We start from the raw sequence: 21,036 nt of genomic DNA, 5'->3' as shown, positions 1-21,036 counted from the left end.
TGTTTTTTTTTTTTTTTTTTTTTTTTTTTTGGTGGTTGTTCTGCTTCTTTTTTGAGACAGGTTCTCACTGTAGTTCGGCTAGTCTTGAACTCACTAAGTAGCCCAGGCTGGCTTTGAACTCAGGGCTCACCTGCCTCAGCCTCCTGAGTGCTGACAGGCATGTGCCACCAAGCCCGGCCTTATCAATAAGGTTTTGCTCTCACCATTGCCATCAGAAGTCCTCTTGGCAATGTCACTAATGGGGTCCCAGATGCTAGATCCATTGGGCAGTCCTGCTCTCACCCAGCCGCTCCCCTGGTCCCTTCACAGGGCTTCAAGGGCTCGGCCTCCTGGGCCTGGCAAACCGAGCTCTGAATTCAGGACACAGTCACAGCTGCATCTCATCCCATCCCATCCCAAGGGAACTGTGACTGGCTAGGCAAAACCACGCTGCGCCTGCTCTCAGTGCTGCAAAGTGTGCATGGCTGCACAGCTTGAGGGCAGTGATTCCTGAGACAGCTGTCGCATAAGACGCACTCAGTGCACAGGAAGTCAAGGGGGGGAACTGTGGTTTAATTGGCACAGCAATGGAAGCAGTCCTCTGATCTATGATCTACGCAGCCTCTCAGGGAAAAGGGGCAGCTGCTTGTAGGCCCAGCTCCGACCTGCAGGAGGCGCAATTTTGACCTTGTAATGAAGCCGGCACGCTCTGGGGAACTAAGGGGAGGCACCACAAAGCAGAGTTTCTACTTGGCCTCCGAGCACTCACGATCTTTTCAAGCATGATTATGAGGGTTTTTGGACCATCTAAGGAAAACACCTTGACACAGATGTATATATAAAAATAATTTGCCATTAAATTGCCAGTGACAAAGAGATTTCAAGCCATTAATAAAAGGAAAGGTTCCTGAGGCAGACACAGGCCTAATTCTTTTTACCAGGCAGCCTCCAGCAGCTATGAAAAATCATCACTGAATAATAAACTGACAGCCGCATAACCTGAGATTCCAATTTTGTTTTGTGTTGTTTTTGAGACAAGATCTCACTTCATTGTTCAAGCTGGCCTTGAACTCACTATGTCACCCCGGCTGGCTTCAGACACCCTGAGGTCCTCCTGCTCTGCTTCCCAACTGCTGGGACGACAGATGTGGGCCACCAGGGGCCTGGCAACGGAGAGGGCCATTTTATTGGAAGTGTGTAACAAGCATCAGACCTGCTAAAGGCAGGAATGTGCCTTCTTACCAACAATTTGGAGACAACTGTTGATCAAGGTGTGGTGGTTCTGTGATGTAGAAAGATGCTAATAAGTGGTGACTTCTTTACCATAGCAAAGAAACCCCAGTGACTGGATTTTTAAAAAACACCTCCTCAGTTAGGTACCTGCTGTCAGACCCCAGGGACCAGGGAAGGTGGGGTTCAGCCACACGCTGTGCATGCAGACCCAGCCCCAGTACTGACCCGCAGGCTGCCTCTGCTGCCCACTGACAGGCGCTCGTCTTCGTCTGAGGCCTATTGGGAGAAAGGAGAGCCGTGAGCTGCCAACTCAGCCTGTAGACAGAGCCATGGCCAGGCCTCGGCTGATCCCTGCAGGAGCCCGGCAGCCCGGTGAGCTCAGCCGGCTCGGGCTTTGTCTGCCTTGGCCTGCTATGGATAACATGATTTAATTCAACTTCTTAAAGTGATGGCACTTAAATCACAGGTAAGTTAGCTAAGTTATCCCTAAAGCCCCTGGTACCTCATTGTAGAAGTTGACTCACGGGTATTTGATAGCAAAAGACACTGAAAAGGCCAGGAATACTCACATTTCCCAAACACACTGTCCTTACCAAGCTCAGGTTAAAATGCTGGAGGCCGACTGCACAGTCTTTGTTTAGACATTGATACCAGTGCGTTATAGAATCAGTAAATACCTACGTCAGCCACTCAGGACGAGCTGGGCTTCAGCCGAGGCCCAGGAAGTGAGAAGCAGGGTACTACTAACCGACGTGCGCCTCCGGGGTCTGTGCGAATAGCGCTCGCTGTCCTCCTACCGAGGCAAGGAGGGAGAGCAGGAGAGTGTCAGGGACAGAGTCAGAGCCCATACTGTTTCCTCTGCCTTGATTTAAAGGTGTCAACTAGACCCCTGGGCGCAAAGATGTCCTCTAAGGGGCTGGTACTCAGCAGGACAGGACTGGTGCATTTCATGCTGGGGGCAGGAGCTGCATCTTAATCTTTTCTAAGCCCTCTGATCTGGTCTATTTAAATGGCAGGCTGACTTCAGAGCCTCTGTTTAGGCAGCAGCATCAGAAAGCTTCTTCCTCATCAGGAGAAGCCAAAGCAGTGGCCAGTCTGGGTTGCATGTGGCCCTGTCCTCTACATGGCTGTGGCAGGGGACCTGCGTCCCTGAGGCTGTCTGTGTGGAGGGACACCAGGCAGTGCTGTCATCCCGGCCAGGTGCTCAGATGCTGGGGCCTCAGGGGGCATCACGAGGCCAGCAAGGCCAGCAGCCAGGATGGGAAGGGATGGGCGAATTAATGAGAGCAGGAAGCCTGGCTCTGGGGGCCAGAGGAGGTCATGAGGACCGCCATGGGGCTCTCCCTGTGGGGGTGAGCACAGTGCCACCTGACCTGGGTAGACAGGGGTCACTGTGAAGCCACCAGACAGAATGGGCAGGGAAGGTAAGGGACTTTTCTCACCCAAAAGCAGGGTGTAGGGGATGAGGGGAGCCAGCTGCGGATACGCAAAGGCTGGGATGGGGGGAATGGGGCAGCTGGCTGCAGCCACGCATCAGGCTGATGCCTCTGTGGGTTCACCTGGAATGCCACGGGAAGCTCCACTGAGAAGTGCTTGCCAGGGGCCCGGCCCAGCTCCCAGTGGAGTCCTCTGCCCCAGGAAGTTGGGAAGACTGTGGTGGGAGCCCCACGGGCCACTGGTTCACAGAGGACACAAGCTGTACTGGGCCACATGAACAGTGGGGACCAGATGGGGCCGGGCCCGGAAGCAGAGCTCTCAGCATCGAATTATACTGTGCAGAGGGAATCTATCCACATAATTACACGACACAAGAATTAAATTATAAAGCATTTAAGTCTTCAGATTGTATTCAAGGCCTACCATCCATTGCTCGATGTCACCCCATTTAGTATCCAGCCCATAATATTTCTAAGAAAGAAGGGAAAGAGAATTAGGCAGGAAGAAAACAGTGGCAGCAGAAGAGACTGCTCTCACATGCATGTCCCACCGCCCCACGCCGCCCCGTGAGGGTCACATGCCAGGCAAAGCGGTCACAGTGCGCAGGGCAGTGCACAGTGCAGAGGAACCCCCAGCTCAGCCCTGTAGGCCAAGGGGACCTCGCTGAGAACACCCCAGGCCGCAGCCTTCACCAGCCCCTCTAAAGCTGTTGGGCTGCAAAGGCCAGAAAAGAGTCCCCCTGTTCAGGACAAGCACAGAGCCATCCGTGTTACACACCAGGAAGGAGGAAGCCAGCAGAGAGCGGGGGCCTGAGCTGCCCCCAGGAGAGCTCGGGGGAGCGGGCTGTCTTTCTAACCGGCACCTGCACAGGAAGGTTCTGGGTGGGAGAAGTGCACAGACCCGCACGGGCGGCTCCTGGGCTGCTGCCCACAGTGCCTGTCTTCACATTGCTAATCCCGACCATGGGGCCCAAGCCAGACTGAGGGACAGCTCTGGGTGACCGTCAGTCACCAGGCACAGTGACTCCACAGTCCGGGGTGATGGGCCGTGACCTTAAACACCAAAGCTGTGCCGTTCTCCTTACTTTGCCTCTGATTTCCAATAGAAAACTGAAGAAACAGTTAAGCAAGCCTCTGCATCATGCAACAGAGCTGTAGCTTCTGTCTTTGTACAGCAGGGTCTTACCCTGAGAAGGGAAAAACTTGATCGTAGAACAGGGTCACTTTTGAAATGCTTTTTAATTACTGAAACATGCCACTGCTAGCTTTGGCTTAGTTTCACTTTGAAAGGCGGGTCAGGCTTCAGATATGTGGTTCTCGGTGTTGTCTTTCTCTTAGAGATGGCAGCAGGTAAGAAGTTTGGGGGGATTCAACAATGCATTTAAAAGCCAACAGAACCAAACTAATGCCAAAAGCCACATGAGCCCTATCTTCTTTTGCAAGTTATTTCCTTACATTATAAATTTGGAAAGGAAACGAAAAGCAAATGCCTCACACCAAGTTGTGTTTTAACTTCAGTGAGGGCAGCAGCTTTCAGTTAGGGTTAGTTCTGCCCTTCCACCAACTTCCGGAATTTCACACAGAGACTGCAATGTCCTCCTCTTGCAGCTTACAAAGACAGAAAGAAGATATACTTTAATGAGGAAGATCTATATAAATTCGTAGGCTACTGAATTCCTAAAGGAGTATGATACCAGTTTTTCTATCTTTTTGCCTCATTCTACATCTACATGAAGCGCCAAGTATCCTCCAACTCTTCCACCTGTCACAGGTGGCTCTGACTCCAGCTGATTCCCACAACATCCATGGGGAAGGGCACCTAGGGACAGCAGGAGAGCGGGCGGCCCCAGCATGCTCACTCCAGGTCACACACATGAGCTGTGGTTAGCAGGTCATGCAGTGGAAGCAGGAGCCAGGCCAGTGCAGAAGGGGCTTGGCTTTCAGAAACAGCTCGGATGCAAGGGGAGGCACCGCTCAGTGCCCAAGAGTCAGGGAAGGCTGATGTCCCCTTCCTGGGGCTGCAGGTGATCGGGTGTAGCTCTGCCATGGACCCTGGGGCTCCTGCAGCTGTGCAGTTCACATCCTGACAGAGTCCTTGTCACTGTCCCCGCGAACCAAAACAAGAAGCCTGACAGGGATCCGGAACAGAAAAGGAACAGATGCCACTGGGAGTGACCAGCTTGAGGCCCTGGAGAGCTTGGGACAGCTGCGTCCTGCTCTGTGGGGACAGGGAGGCTCTGGTCAGCCTGAACCTGAAGAGCTCTTCCTGACTCAAGGGGTGACTGGGGGCACAGATCTACATGGTGCTTAGCACAGGAACGTAGCGCAGATGGATCCTGCGGCTGCTAGCCAGCTCCCACCCTAGCAGGAGGGGTATTCAGGGAACCCTCACTGAGGACCCAGCCCAAGGGCCTGTCACCCTGGCTGCTGAGACTCGGGAGCATTTTCTGATTTTCTTAGCTGCTCTGAGAGAGAAAAACAGGGTTGTTCTTTTTTTTTTTTTTGGCTTTTTGAAACAGGTTCTCACTATGTAGTTGAGACTGCTGGAACTCACTGTGCAGCTCAGGCTGGTCTCGAACTCACAGCGATCCTTTTGCCTCAGCCTCCCGAGTGCTGGGATTACAGGTGTGAGCCACCATGCCCGGCTCAGAGTTGTTCTTTACTTAGAGATTAAATAAATTCATTTAGAAATCCATCCGAGTAACCAACTAAGCTCACTGATGGGAAAGGCTCATTGTGCCCCACTGCACTTCAGTGTTGAAAACCAGTGGCGGCTCAGCCAGCTGGGCTCTTCCTGACCTGGGTGGGCAGGGCTGTCTGACGCTGCTGGGCCTGGCTGTCCTGTCTTCATCTCCTTTCTTACCCAGACTTAAAACCAGTAACTAATAATCTCTCAACGTGAGAATTTAGGGTTTTCTAATAAAGCTACCTAGAAAGATGATCTTTCTCATCCAATATGTGATTTCTAAAAGTTCCTCAAATTCTAAAATATAATTTTGTCTCAGAATTTTTTGGGGGGCAGACTTCCTAATACTTAAGGAAAATGGGGATACAGGTCACAAAAAAGTGTGACCGTGGCTTTCCATGGGCAGACATGGGGATGGCAACCGCCTCAGACAAACTCACAGCAGTGCAGGGACAAACAGGGAGGACCCCGGCATCTTCGGTGTGGGGTTGTTTCTGAAAGGTGACCAGGCCCTCAGCAGCGAAGGATCACATCATGCAAATAGAAAATGAAGGAAGAGCCTACCTTTTGAACCTGATAGATCTATAGAGAGGGACACAAGAAAAAAAGGAAAGAAAAAGAAATAGGATTAAAGTAGCAGGGACATCAGGAAGGTTCTGTAAGTAACCAGAAATGAAAAAAATGAGAACTGATAAAAATTAATCAAAATGTCCTAAGTTCCACTGAAAGGGCCAGTCATTTCCTCACTCATTTCATAGTTTTAGACGCTGGTGAGACACGGATGCATGCACATCCATCTGCTAGAGGAAGCTGCAATAGAGTACGGAACCGATCACCCTGAGAGTGAAGAGAGCCTCCTGACCTATATCTGAAATTCCCTCCATAGCGATAAAGTTCAACTAAAAGCAGTAGAGACATAGTTGGAAAGCCAATTAGTAAAATTCCCAAACAACGAAGCGACCTTTTTGGTTTTTAGAAACAGGGTCTTGCTATGCAGTTCAGGCTGGCCTTGAACCCACTGTGTAGCCCAGGCTGGCCTCAAACTCGTAGCCACCTTCCTGCCTCTGCCTCCCAGGAGCTGGGATCACAGGTGTGCACCACCACGCCTGGCTGGGAAAGCAGCTTTGGTGCTGCTTCCCACAAATACACTCAGAACATCAGGAGAATTCCAGCAGAGCCAAGCGGCTGTCAGGATGTGACGGATACTAGGAGAGTTGGTTACTGCACATGGACACAGTGCTCTGCCTCAGAGGGTTCTTCTGATTTTGCAGCAATCACTTCACAAGGCCAAGACCGAGACACCTATTCGTGTGCACTCCCTCCGCAAAGCACACCTCAGTCAGATGTCGCTCAGAGAACTGCCAAGATTTACGAGCAGAAACTTAGCATCTCTGGTCTTGCATGGCAGCGCACAGGTGAGTGCACTGCACACGGAGACCCCAGCAGCCTGCTACAATGGAACGGACAGGCACTGAGCCCTGCTGCTTTTTTTAGGAGTGTGGGTTCTCCTGTGGCATTCCAGGCTCGCTGGGATTTCCTGCTGGACCTCTGCATGTATTTGCCCCAATAACTCCATGCAAAATGAGCTCACAGCCTCTGCAACCATCCCAGGGCCCTGCCTGGGGTAGCTACAGGGGTCTGAAGTCTGGAAAACAGCAGCCAGATTACTCTTCCCCACTCTGTCTCCCCTTATGCTCCACACACGTGCTGGGGGACAACCTTGACCGCTAGCTGGTGCCGCATTTCTCCATCCCTTGGGTGTCCTCAGACACCCTGGGGCCCCTGCTGGCCTCCGAGGCACCCATGTGTAGGGGAATTTTTACACCCAAACACCCAGCCCACAGATCAACACAGGTCTTCCAAAACATATTCATTTAACCTTAATCAACAACTTGAAATGCCATTGCTCTGGGCTATCGGATGGTGCAAGCTCAAACTATATGGCTTCTTCTAAAAATAGCCAGGCCCTTGGCTGCTCCCCTCTCTCTGGACCTGCACACACAGACACTCTGGACTTGGGACGCCCCAGACACAAGCCCGATGGGGGAGAAGCCAGGTGGACAGCTGCTGCCCTTTCTGTGCCTCTACTGCAGACAGGGCTGTCTATCGTGGGCCTGGAGCCTGGTGCCAGGGAGCACAGGGCTTTCATAGCGAAGTCTCTCCACTGGGAAGGGAGAAGGGAGACATTGCTGTATCCCCGCCCAGGTGCCGGCCTGTACCCCTATCTCTCCTCAAGCACTTCCTGCAAGGGACTCTGCAGGCATCTATGTGAATCAGTTCTACTCATAAGTAAGGATGGAAATTAAATGTTTTTAAAGAAATGATTACAGTTAGAAACATTGCCACTAATCCTCAAAGAAGAGTGCAGCCATTAAGTGGGGGCAAAAAGCAGCCTGGAGATGGTCATTACCTCTGCCCAGTGCAGAACTCTCAGATCTTATCTGCAAGGGTCCTTTGGGCACAGGCTGACAGCAGCTCCTGGGCCCCACATGAGCACACGACTGGGGTCCTGGCCTTGCTGACTTCCAGCACTGAGGGTGGGCTCCAGGGTCCAGATCCCTCAGGAGTGACTCCCAGCCCTGCCCGGTCCAGCGGCAGAAACCTCTGGGGAAGTTCATCTAAACCAAACGGGCCAGCCCTCAAACAAGCAGCAACCTGTTCTTGCCCATTTTAATTCAGAGGCTCTGCTTATGTCCTGGGTCAACAGTGAGACCTTGGGAGTTCAGACCCAGCTCCTTGGGCTCCTGGTAGCTGGAAAGCAGGACCAGGAAGGTCTCCTGTCATCCGGGGGGTGGCACCCCTGGCCTGACCTCCACATCAGCCACATTCGCAAGCACATTGCAGCCTGTCAGTGTGACCGGGACAGGTGCCTGTGCCTAAAATTAAAACCACCACACAGGGAGCAGCCAAGACCCCAGCCTTACCTCCTTCTGCTGCCGCTCCAGCTCCTTCATGCGGATCTCGCGGGCCTCAGCGCGGGCTGCTCGCTTTGCTGCGAGCCGGGCCTCTGCCTGCAACAGACCGGAAATCTTATTAGGGAGCAGGATAGGCTCCTGGTGGGGAGAAAGTCCTGCTTGGAGTCTAAGAGACAGTGATAAATCTCAGGCTCACGAGTCAGCAGGGTCATCAGGCTGGGGAGCGGTGGTAATCAGAGCACCGACTGCCTGTCCGGGCTTCACCCCCGCCACCCCCGGGATTCTCTCCTCGACATTACATGGAAAACCCCAGAGAGAAGCACTTCACATGCTGCTTATTTTTGCAGCACTGGAGACTGACCCAGGGCCTCTGCACTGGGCTGTGTTCAAGCCCCAGTTATTTATGTGCATATCTATTTCCCTATTATTTTCAGACAGGGTCTTACAAAGTCTAGGTTGGGCTGGAACTTGCGGTCCTCCTGCCTCAGCCCAATCCCACAGTGATGGATCACAGGTGTCACTGCCACACCCAGGTATAATTCCTAAATGTTTTTAATAGATTTTATTTTATTTTGCTCCATTCCCCTCTCAATTCTCCTCCCCTCCCTATGTAGACAAGCTTTGTTTCCACTTTTTCCTTCTAGTTTTGCTCTTTTACTTGTACTCTTCCTTCCTTTCAAACTGAATCATTCAGAGGAGTGCGACATTCCCCGCACATACGTGACCTGTCCACTGGCCACTCAGCAACCACCAGCCTGACCATGACTGAGTCACAGTGCCCATGCTCAGGAGGCCTCACCTTGCTCGGAGCTTGGAATAGCTCGGACCCCTTCTCCCCAGCCTTTCCCAGCCCTGGAATGGACTGAACCACAGCTCCCAGCTCAGGAGGTCCAGCCTGTGGCCCAGCCCGCCTGTCTTCTCAGGGCTCCCTTCTGCATAGGCCCTGGCCATGCCAGACCCCACACACCTACAGTGTGACTTGAGGAGGGACCCCATCTCCCCAGAGCCAGCTCCAAATACAGCCTGCTCCCTTTAGGCCAAAATAAACGACCCCTGGTTTCCCCAGCAGACAGTTAAGGAGCCAAACAGCAGGGCTGGGCTGCAGAGCTGCCTGGGTTTCACAACCTCTCAGGGTCGCAGGCTCCGCAGGACAGCGCCTGAGAACTGGAGCCAGCTCCTGCGTGCCGTCTCACAGCTCATAAATTTGGCGCTTGTGCCCCCTGCGCGAGACAGACAGCAGAAAAGGCAGAATTCCAGACTCAGGTCTTCTACCACCTTCTTTGCATGCAAGTGTTCTGTGGGTTTGTGGTTTCAGGTGTCTCGCTGCTCCTGGGTAACAACTGTCTACACTGGAGCCCAGGAGAGGAGACAGGGCTGGGCTTTGGGGCTGGCCGGGTGCTGCCTCCCACCCATGTGTGTGCTATATCACAAACTGCTCTCTAAATCCCCACCCACGGTGAGAGGTGGCCACAGCTGGCCTGTCCTGGGTGGCTTTCTGGGGTCCCACATCCCTTGCCGTGGCTCCTGTGAGACTCCTGTCAGCTTGGTGGTGTCGGGCCACACAGCAGGGCTGGGCTTCACCTTGGCTGTGAACCCCAGCTGCACCGGACCCGAGACCTGGCTGCTGCCATCTGCAGCTTTCCAGGCCAGTCACCCCTGAGGAGGGCCTCTTGGGCCCTTGAGACCCACAGTGGCCAGGAGAAGGGAGGAAGCATGCTGGAAGTTGGTCACACCCACGTCAGCGTGGGCCTGCAAAGTACTCGGAGTGGAAGCACTCAGCCCCTCTCACTGAGATTCTGCCAAGCGCCACAGGACAGCAGAGCCCAAGGGACAGTGGTGACATCACAGGCAGAAAGCAGGACAGGAGGGGCTGGGATGGGGTAGCCTGCAAGCGAGGAAAGGCTGGGGAGAAGGGGGCACAGCTGGTAGACTTCTTCCTGGACCCTTGTGTACGTGCCTTTGTTACCCCTCTGCTGGAGTGTGGATGAAACTTCGAGTAGATGACATCAACAGTCACTCGGTTTGCGCAGGGTGGGCCTGCCCCAGTCAGGGGAGGGCAGAGAAGCTGGGGGCAGAGAGGCTTTTGAACCCCTTGATAAAGTAAGCTGCCAGGAGGAGGAGACCTTCAGGAGCCAAGAGAAGCTCCCAGGTGATGGCCAGCAGGAACAGGGCACCCCCATCCCACATTGGCAGGAAACTGCATTCTGCTTGGAAGGACAGTAGCACTAGGCTAAAAGTCAGGAGGCTGGCTCAGTGACCTTGCTGGGACTGACATGACATCCACAGGGAGGGCCCGCTATGGTCTGCGGTCCTTCAGAGACATGGGCAGCCACCCCACCAGATGTATTGGACCTCAGGAAAATCGGCCTCCCAGCACTGCGGCAGGGCCTCAAAAGCCCCGCTGGCCTAAGCCCTGGGCTCCTGCACCTCTTTTGGCCTGGAGACCAAGGGCTCGGCGACAGGAAGTGGTGACTTCTGCTTCCTGGAATCTACCTGCAAACAGCCCAACAGCCACGCTGCCGGCAAATCCACGCACCGCATGCCCATCTTCGTGGGCACAGCACTCCGCCCAGATGCCCGGAAACTCAGCACTGCTTGATGCACCTGCCAGGAAAGCCACACCGAGGTTCAACAGTGCAGCTCATTTGACTCAGGGACACAGCAGGGGACAAGGGACAAGGACCAGAACATGACCTCTGGAATGGCACCATACTCAGAGCCAGACAAGGCCAAGCACGAAGCAAACAGTGCAAAGAGTGCAAGTGCCGAAGCCCCGGCCCGTGCTTGGTCCAGGAGCCAAGTGCGCTGCAAGGTGGCGACACCTGTAATCTCAGCACTTGGGAGGCTGAGGCAGGAGGACTGTCACAAGTTCGAGGCCAACCTGGGCTGTGTAGGGAGTTTGAGACCACACTGAATTACACAGTGAGGTGCTGTCTCAAAAAGAAAAGAGAGATGAAGCTCCCTGGACCCACACTTCCTTACAATGTAAAATGGCACATGTGAGGCCACGGCCTGGGAGCCTGCTTTCACGTCAGAGCATTACTCTGTCACCAAGAAGGATGAACTGGGTCATGTGTAGGAAAACGGACACACCTTAGGGCTGTAATGCTGAGGAGGTAAATCAGGCACACAGGCTTAGTACCATCACACAGCTCCTCTCAAGTGAGAAACAGCGTGCAAGTAAACAAAAGAGACATCAGGAAACGGAGGCAGATCTTTTGCAAATGGGAAGGGGACCGAGAGATAGGGTGGGGAGAAGGGGACGTAGGAAGAACAGGTCCAGGGGTGACTGTGATCTCATCTACCTCACTGTTTGCTAATAAGGGATGCCCCAGACTGGCCTCCTGCTGCCAGCGCCCACAGGGATGGGACAGCTGGGAGGGATTTTCAGGACACAGGTCAGGCTGGTGCCACTGTGGCGGGACAAGTACCAGGCAGCATGGGAGGATGTGGGCGATCCCCGAGCCCAGGAAGGTGTCCCGAGGGACAGCAGCCGGACCTGAGGAGCGGAGGGCAGGCAGCCATGGGGCACCTGTGTGCTCTGGCCAATGCCGCCACTGCACACAGATGTGCAGGCCTCAGTCAGATGAGGCCCCACAGCCCACAGCAGGAGCAGCCCCAGGAGACCCCGCCACCAGGGCACCTCCAGAGCCTGTGGAGTCTAGGGCGCCCCACTTTGAACAATGCAGCTCGGGGCTATGGTGCCTGCACACCTGGGGCCAGGCAGCCGCCACTACCCCTCTTGGCTCCCCACAGCATGGGAGGTGACAGCAACCAGTGAAGCTGGGGTGGGAGGATGCTGGGCAGCGGGATAGGAAGGATGGACTCCGGGGATGTGAGCTCTGATGAGGAGTGGACTGCACAGGTTCCAAAACCAGCCTGCAAAAGCAGGCGGGGCTCTGCGAGCCATCGTGACCTCTCCACGTGGCCAAGCACTGACCCAGCATGGCTGTTTATCCTCTGCCACCTCAAGGCCCTGGATCCGCAGCTTCCTGGCACAGCTGCCTGGGCCCTGGAGGCCTCCCAACTCGGCCCAAGCTGGGAGTATCCTTGAGGAGGCAGCCAGAAATATATCTAAGGGCAAAACACTGTCATCTCTGATGTGGCTTTTATTCATTCATGTATTTATTTATTGACAGGGTCTTGCTGTGGAGCCCAGGCTGGCCTTGAACTCAATTGCAGCGATCCTCCTGCCTCAGCCTCCCAAGTGCTGGGACTATAGGTGTGCGTCACCCCTGCTTGTGTCTTAAACTAACTGGGAAGAGCGGTGTGATGGACATGGCTGTTAGGGGATGGCGGATGGGGCGGGGACACAGGGCTGTCCAACGTCACCCCTACAGAGCACCCGTCTCCCTGAAGGACTGGTCAGAGATACAGACTTTGGGGCTGCAGGCAGGAGAAGGCAAGCCCTGCACGGTCCTGTTGGGAGTGCTGGACGCTGCCTGTCAGGCGGGACAAGGGAGGGGCCTGGCCGGCTGATGGCCCAGCTCCCACAGCTGTGTCTCCCCTGCTGGGGACCCCTGAACCGGGCCCACAGGGCTGAAGCCACTCCTGGGTGGAGCGGCTGAGGGAGGGCTCCAAGGTGTCAGTGTCCCTAGAGCTTCCACAGCAGCAGAGCTCTGGATGGCTCAAACCTGAGCCCTGAGCCCCCTTTACATTGCATTACGCACACAGCGCAGCAGTGGGCTGACCACAGCTGGGGGACCCCGCTCCACGCCCGGGTCTCGGGAAATGGCAGACACATCCTCCGTCACTTCCTTGCCAGGCGGGGCGAGCCGGCTCCCAGGGCCAGGCGGGATCCTGTCACCGCACACTAGGGCTGACTGGGGACATGGAGAGAAGGGCCCAGGGCTCTGCCACATGGTCACGCGCCCCGTGAGAGTGGCCAGGACACAGCCATCACCAGTGGCCGAAGCGGGCCACACGCAGAGGCCAGGCTCAGTTCATGCCATGCTTTCATGGCTGCCAGGGTTTGGAATGAAGCGGAACTGAGAAGCCGGTAAAGTTTCCCCTCAGACTTGTGGTCTGCCGTAACCATGATTCCACTCTGTACTTTTTACCTTTTTAGCGGGGGAGAACTGGGGATTAAACTCAGGACCTTGTGCTAGCGAGGCAGGTATGGCGCCATTGAGCTGACTCCCCAGCCCATTTCTAACCTCTCTGAAAGTGTGAAGGAGGTAAAGTCCCTGGTGACTAACAGGACTCCTAACTGCAGCGCAGAAAGACCGGCTTTGTCTCAGAGCCGGCGGCTTCCCTCCCGGCCGTGTCCTGGAGGAAGCAGGACAGGACAGGAGGCAGAGTCCCTGCTCCTGTAGCACACACGAAGTGGTCACGACGTGACTCCGTGTCAGCCTGGAGAGGATGAAGCTGCAACAGGAAGTGCTTCTGGCCATCGACATCTGTTTCTATGGAAACACCCACCACGCAGACAACAAACAAAGCAGGGCAAACACTGCAGCTGAGGCCCCTGGCTGCCACCTGCGTTTCATTTCTGTGCGGAAAGAAACACTCATCTTTTAGCCAGACGTGGTGGTGCACAGCTGTAACCCCAACATCCAGGAGGCTGAGGCAGGAGGACTACCATGAATGAGTTCAAGGCCAGTGTGGACTACACAGTGAGACACTGTTTTAATCACCCCCCTGCCCCGACACCAGGAAAAAAAAAACACTGTGTAATTTTTATGAACATCTTTTTGGTGGGCGGGGGCACCCAAGCTCAATCGAACTCAGGACCTTGTGCTTTGCCAGGCATGTGCGGTGCCACTGAGCTACATCCCCAGCCCCTGAAACCAGTTTTTTTTTAAAGAAGGAGGGGGCATGCAGTGACACATATCATCCCAGCACTCTGGGAGGCTGAGGTAGGAAGGTGGCAAGTTCAAGCCCAGCCTGGACAACTTATGGACTTAAGACCCTTTCTCAAAACAGGGCTGGGGCTGCAGCTCGGTGCAGAGGCACTGGGGGAGGGGTGAGCCCAGCAGAGCAGAAAACCACAGCTTTCTCACTTTGGGGGCAGCAGGGCACTGTCCTGGTCCACACTGCAGGCTTCTCAAGCAGGGTCCAGTGCTTAGCTTGGGCACGGAGGCTACAGGACCAACTCATCTACTTTTATCGTGTGCCTGAAGATACAGAGGATAGTGGGGGGGGGCACACCTATAATCCCAGCACTCCCAGAGGCTGAGGCAGGAGGATCCCAGGCTGAACCATATATATAACAATAGCCCTTCTCAAAAAACCAAAATAAATAAATAATTGAATGAAGATACGGAAAATAGAAAGTTACAGACTAAGGTTTAACTTCCTTTTTTATTTAATTTTCTTAAAACAGTACATATCAATCAGAATTAAGGAAGTACAGAATCTCAGATTCTGCTGAACTTCTCCAAGAAAGCAGTGGTCTCAGTAAAGCCCTCACCCTGCCACTCCGGGCTGAGCCTGGGCCAGAAGCCCTGTGCAGTCTTCTAAGCCAGCAGGGGCGGCTGGGAGCTGCCGCTCTCTAGGCCGAAGCCGTGAGCTCCCAGGCCCAGGTTCTGCAGGTGGAGGCTGCACTGGGGAGACCTGGCCACCACTGAGGGCTATGCACTGGAGAGCTGAACTGGGGTGGGGTGGCTGACACCAGCCCTTCCGAAATGCTGGATTTTGAGACAGGGTCTTGCTGTGACACCAGGCTGGGCTGGAACCTGCAGTCCTCCAGTCTTTGCCTCCTGGAGTGCCTGGACACCGGGGTGCATGGCCACGCCCTTCTAGATGACTTCATTTTTGGACAAGAGCCCTCACCGTAGAAGCTGCGAACAGGCTCTGTGAGTGAGAGTGTCCTGACTCTGTGGACCTGGTGGGCCCTCAGCTCATTCGCAGACCTCTTCCCTCACTTTTCCATGGAATAGCCATGGCTTTCCTTTACAGACCAGCAGCTTCTTTAAAGAGTACGAATGGGGAACAAACCTGAGTGCTGCTTTCTCCAGTGCAGGGGTGGGCGTGGCTGCACCCAACCTCACAGCACAAGCCTGGGCTGTACTGCACCGGATAATGATGCTCCTCAGTTTCTTCCACACAAACGAATCTCTACATTTGATGTTGATCCATCCTTTCTTCCTTCCTTTCTTTCTTTAAATTTTTAAAAATTTTTTGAGACAGGGTCCCGCTTTGTAGGCCAAGTTGGCCTTGAACTGGAGGTGATTCTCCTGCCTCAGCTTTCTGAGTGCTGGAATTATAGGCATGAACCACCATGCCCACCTAATTCTCTACCTTATTTTTATAAAGTTCACTGAACATTCTCTTCTCTAAAAACTACCAGAGCCAGGTGTGGTGGTGCTCACCTGTAATTCCAGCACTTGGGAGGCTGAGGCAGGAAGATTGCTGAGAAGTTCGAGGCCAGCCTGAGCTACACAGTGAGTTCAGGGCCAGCCTGAACTACAAAGGGAGACCCTGCCTCAAAAGAACCAAAACCCAAAACAAAACCAAACTAACAGGTATAAAAAAGGTGGAAAAAATGCGTACTTCTCACCTGTATTGGGGAACAAGGGCTTGTGTCTTGACACTGCCTAGTAAAGAGAAACCCTGCCACCCAGTCCTGGTGGCAAGACCCAGAGCTGCCAAAGGGGCCTCTGCACAAGGACTTCCTGCCAGATCTGGCCCAAGGCGCTGTTCCCAGGGGCAGGCCTGGGGCCCCTCCGCCTCCCGCAGAGATGGAGGGCCCGGAAGGTCCCAGCCTTTCTGAGCTGTTTCTTCTCCTCTGCTTCCCTGAGGTTATGGCTCAGAGCTGCTCCATAAAATCCTTGCCAGGCCTGGCAGAGAGGCCTGGAAAACGTCGCTACCTTTACTACTCATGGGTATCTTTCGGGACAGCCCAGAGGAAGTTAACTTTTTGGATTTTTGAGACATACTCTCACTATGCAGCCCATATTGGCCTTGAACTTGCAGTGATCCTCCCGCCTCAGCCTCCTGAATGCTGGGACTGCAGGCGTGAGCCACCACGCCCAGCTAAGAAGAAGGTGAGGGTACAGGAGAGGGGCCCTGAGCACTGCAGGCCCACCCAGCAGGGGCCCAGGAGAACCTGCTGGGGGAAAGGTGGTACATTCCCCAGAAATGAATTTCTAGTCTCGCTGCTGATGATTTATTTACTTTTCCTTGAGATGAGCACCTCTTCCTCCTTGCTTCCATGTTCTCAACGTGCTGGAAATACAACCTGGAGCCAGGAGGGCTGCAGGAGGGGATGTCCCCAGCCCATTCCTATTTCTCTAGTGCTAGGAAAATCGCACCTCTACCTGGCCTCTGACAGTGGGGGACGCACAGGTCAGAAAGGGTGGTGTCCCATAATCCCCACCACACAAACATACAGAGGAAGGAAGGTGAACAGCAGCATGCGGGTGTGGAACATGATGCTGCATGCTGCAGTCTCAGCATTTGGGAGGCTGAGGCAGGAGGAATGCTGCTAGTTAGGGGCCAACCTGGGTTTCACAGCCAGACCCTGTCTTAAAAAACAAAACGGGGCCAGGGATTTAGCTCAATGGCCCTGAGCCTGCCTGGCAAGTGCAAGGTCCTGAGTTTGATCCCCAGTACAAATCAAAAACAAAACCAAAAAACCCCAAATAGCAGCAGTACTCGTTATAGTAATTTAATATAAATCACTTCTCTACTACTAAGTATTTGTGCATTAGATCTAAGGGAAAACTAACTTGGTTTTGAAGCTGTCAAGTAACAGAGGCACTGGCCAGTCCACAAGTAAACAAGTAAATTTCAGAACACACATGGTGCTACTGGGTGGATTTCTGGTTTTGCTTTTTAGTATTGTTTTGACTGTGTATTTCTTATTTTTGGTTTGTTGCTTTTGGAATTTGGCCTGGGGCGGAGGACTGGAATAGTGGTCTGTAATCACATGGAGATTATGAATTACTAAATCTTGGAAACCAGGCAAAACAATGCATGCCTGGAATCCCAGCTACAAGAGAGGCTGAGGCAGGGGGATTTCAAGTTTGAGGCCATCCTGGGCAAACAAAGAAGACTCTGTCTCAGAAATAAAATAACAAGGTCTAGGGCAAGTCGCTTGGTGGTGGAGCACTTGCCTAGCATGGGTGAGGCTCTGGGTTCAATCCCAGGTGCTACCAAAAAAACAAAAACAAAAAATACACACACTTGGATATGTCCAGAATAATGTATGTGTATGTTTTCAGTTTGGAAGAAAGATGCTAACTTACTTAATTCCATCTAGATTCTGAATCCTGAAAGTAAATCCATTCTATGAAAATGAGCTTCTGTATTTACAGTGAGACCCTGCCTCAAAACAAACAAAACCCTACTGGCCTGCAGTAAAGCAAGTCATCCTGTCCCACTCCCCTTGCAGCAGCTGGAGCAGCTAAGTGCTGCGGGGCTCAGCGTCCATCCCTCAAATACGAACAGATCTTTGGGGAACACGGAATGAGGGAGAGCCGGGCCATAAACAAACACGCTGAGTCACAGAGATCTGGAATCAGAGGCCCTCAGAACATTGCCTTTTGAGGAGCCAGAGTTGCCCTGCTGCAGCCAGACCTCTGCTCTGTCAGGTACTACTCTGCCCGGAGGTCCGAGAGGGAGGAGCTTTGCAGCCAGAAATAACTCTACTTCCTGTGGCAGTTGAGATGGCCAGGTCCTTCGAGCAGTTTGCTAAGGAGGCTTCCGCTGTACGACATTAAACTCAGATTGAACAGAAGCCAACTTAGAGAAAAAGGGAAATGCAGCCTTTCTAGTGGAGCAGGTCACTCTGTCTTTAGTTTTCACTGTTTAGAGGCAGGGTCTCACTATGCAGCCCAGGCCCGCCTCACACTCACAGCGACCATCCTGCCTTGGCCTCTCAAGTGTTGGGGTTACTCGCCTGCACCACCACGGCCAGCAGGGCACTGGGTTTATCTTTTTTAGGACATATCGGCAGTACATTGTGACTCCATTTATCTTGTGGAGTCGGTACATGTATAGAGTAAGTCTCAACTTTTTTGTACCACTTCACTCCTCTCTGTTGCTTCCAACTTTTGGTCCCCTCTCCATTTACAAAAGCTCTATTTTCATTTTTTCCAATTCTTTTCTTCCCCTCCTTATGTCTCTTGCTCCCCTATCCATTTGATTGCTTGGTTTTCTATTGCTGTTTTCTGAGACAGGTTCTCGCTATGTACTCCAGTACACGTAGTCCAGGCAGGTTTTGAACTCACTATGACGCTCCTGCCTCAGGCTCCCAGGTGCTGGGATGACAGGTGTGTGCCACCACGCCTGCCCCTCCATCCATCTGAAAAAGATTTCCCTACTTCCAACTTACCTACAGTCTATTTACACGCCCCCACCTCTTGTTTTTTTTTTTTGGTTTTCACGTAAGACAGACTTGGGTGTGTGACTTACTTCACTTCACACTGTGGTCTCCCAGGGCATCCCTTTTACCTGTGAGTGAGCGCCTTGGGTTTACCCACCTCTGTGGCAGAGCAGCACTCCACAGTGTACAGACACTGATGGCCGCACAGCTGCTTCCAGGGCTTAGCTGTCAGCCACTGTGCTGCTGTCAATGTGGGTGTGCACGGGTCCCTGAGACACTACTAGAAAATGCCCAAGTCACTGCTTCATATCCAAATGCGGGGACCCGGAGAGGGGTGTGCAGTGTGCCCCACAGCCTGTGTAAAGAGGTGGAGGTGACACAAGCTCTGTGGGCATGAGGAAGTTGTGACAGCTCAGGAAACGTGGTTTCTGCCATTGCCGTGCTGGGCACTGGCAGAAGGACTTGCAAAGGCAGCCCGGACTCCTCCTTGGTCGTCCGCCTCTTCCTGCCCACCAGTTTCCTCCACACCCAAGCAGCCCCAGCCCCTCTGCTTCACCAGAGCCCTGGTCACCAGGAGCCGGGGACACAGCACACAACGCAATGGCACCAGCCTCCTACTGTCTGCCCACCTGGGGTGGGGACTCCAGCGATTTCTGCTGCCCACGTCTCTCTTGATAAAGTTTTTGCTATTTACCAAAACCCAAAACAAGCCAACCAAACCTTCACCTTCCACAGGTTCACAATTCCTACTGGAAAACCCTGGGGCCAAATACAGTGGGCCCTTGAGTTATGATCAGCCTAACATGCAAACAACTTGGGCTACAACTAGAATTTTAGTTTTAACTTAGAACCAAAATCTTGAGTTACAACCCGAATGCTGGTCTCAGATACAGATTTAACCCTTACAAGGCCCTGGAAGGAACGTGACAGCATCCTCTCCTCTGTGGGGTTCACTGAGAAATCCCAGGCCAGCATCTCTCCAAGGACACCGAGCTCTGCCTGTGTTCAGCAGAGACTCTTAGAGGGCGGTGTAGAGGAGCCTAACCAACTTGAGTTACAACCAGCCCTCCGGAACAAAGAGAACTCATAAGACAAGGGTCCACTGTACACTTCAGAACTCAGGGGCCTGGAAGGGTGAGAGGATACAGCACTGAGAATTCTGCAAGGACCCAGCAGCCTACTCTACCCCAGGGCCAGGCTGCAGAGAATTTGGAGACCAGAGATTAAAAATGACCACCCCGGGTGACAGCAGGGCTCATGGCCACACACCCGTGTAACACATACACGTGCACACTCGCCCCTTGCTGGTTTCCAGCTTGCTGGATTGTGGCTCTGGGGGTGAGGGATGGAGGTATGGCCAACAAACACCCAGATGCACCTGGCTCCAGCAGCATTGGAGCTGAGGCACAGCTTGCCCTGGCACAGTCACTTCAGTTCCTGCCCTGTGCCCGTCCCCGTGGCCGCCTGGCTCGGCACTTACTCCTCCCTCCTCCACGCACTCAGTGGTTCTCAGGGGCTAGAATCATGGCTGGCTGGCCCACAGGGACGCCAGGATCTGTCTGTAGGATCCCAGTGACCGAGAAACTCAACAGGATGGTGGGAGGAACCAGCTCCAGGCCTGGCCGGCTGCTGGGACTACACAGGTCATACAAGCAGCACATTGAAATGGACATTTTACCCCGAAACAAGCAGCAGTTAAAAACACTGACAAGCTGGGCGTGGTGGTGTACACTTGAAGCCCAGCACACTGGGAGGCTGAGGCAGGAGGATCCCAAGTTCATGCCCAGCCCGGTCAACTTAGTGAGACCCTGCCTCAAAATAAAAAGGACTCAGAGTATAGTTCAGACCAAAGGCACTAGGTTTAAAGCCCAGTACTGCAATAAATAACTACCCCCAACAGCCCTGAGCAAGGAATTTAATTTCCTGATGCAGTTCATCAAAATCGGGTTCTACACTTCCCTTTTATGTTTCCTAGTCAGGTCCCCCAGGTCACCGGGCTGGGTAGGTCTTGACCAGTGCCCCAGTAAGGCTGCCGAAGGACTGTGGATTCACACTTTGACCATGGTTCAGCACTGACAGACCGGAAATTAGCACGCCCCCGCAGTTCTAACTTTTTTTTTCTGAACTGCACCTTTTTACTTTTAAAATAATCCCACTGAGAACCACAAACTGCAGGAAAGCCCGTAACTGGCCTTCCTCACCCGGTTCCCTTCCAGGGTGAAGACCACATCACCCCACATCGAGGGCCGCCACTGAGAGCTGAGGGGGCTCCAGCTGAGGATCCTGGTGACCCCGGAGGAGCCTGAGAATGGCGAGTGGGCCCCGGTCGGGGACTTTCCGGCCCACGGTGCTCTAGACCACTCAGTCGCCTCTCCTGGGCGCTGCACTCTGTAAAACTCCAAGCGAGGAACTGCAGAGAACTCCAGCTCACACGCAGCTCCGACCTGGCCGGATCCTGGCCAGGTGGGGCATTGGGCTCCTCCTGGCCCGGGGCCCAGCGGGGGCAGCAGCGTGGCC

The 21,036-nt window shown here is 53.6% G+C and overlaps 1 protein-coding gene across 1 annotated transcript in view; it reads right to left on the bottom strand.

The window, feature by feature from the left end:
- The window catches only part of Lrrfip1 (LRR binding FLII interacting protein 1), a 58,901-nt gene that overhangs the window by 33,581 nt on the left and 4,284 nt on the right, over positions 1-21,036 (bottom strand). Inside the window, exons 2-12 of the mRNA XM_033763993.1 lie at positions 20,721-20,821; positions 19,426-19,518; positions 12,906-13,072; positions 12,629-12,813; positions 11,681-11,748; positions 10,743-10,853; positions 8,259-8,345; positions 5,899-5,916; positions 3,073-3,120; positions 1,961-2,005; positions 1,438-1,488 (exon numbers count right to left, since the gene is read on the bottom strand). Coding sequence (XP_033619884.1) covers positions 1,438-1,488; positions 1,961-2,005; positions 3,073-3,120; positions 5,899-5,916; positions 8,259-8,345; positions 10,743-10,853; positions 11,681-11,748; positions 12,629-12,813; positions 12,906-13,072; positions 19,426-19,518; positions 20,721-20,821 — 974 coding nt within the window. The remainder of the gene's footprint in view (positions 1-1,437; positions 1,489-1,960; positions 2,006-3,072; positions 3,121-5,898; positions 5,917-8,258; positions 8,346-10,742; positions 10,854-11,680; positions 11,749-12,628; positions 12,814-12,905; positions 13,073-19,425; positions 19,519-20,720; positions 20,822-21,036) is intronic.

Source organism: Fukomys damarensis, unplaced genomic scaffold, assembly GCF_012274545.1.
Source record: "Fukomys damarensis isolate Sample0158 unplaced genomic scaffold, DMR_v1.0_HiC HiC_scaffold_16, whole genome shotgun sequence".
NCBI lineage: Eukaryota > Metazoa > Chordata > Mammalia > Rodentia > Bathyergidae > Fukomys > Fukomys damarensis.
Note: the sequence above shows the minus strand (reverse complement) of the source record. Positions and strands in the feature narration are given on the sequence as shown.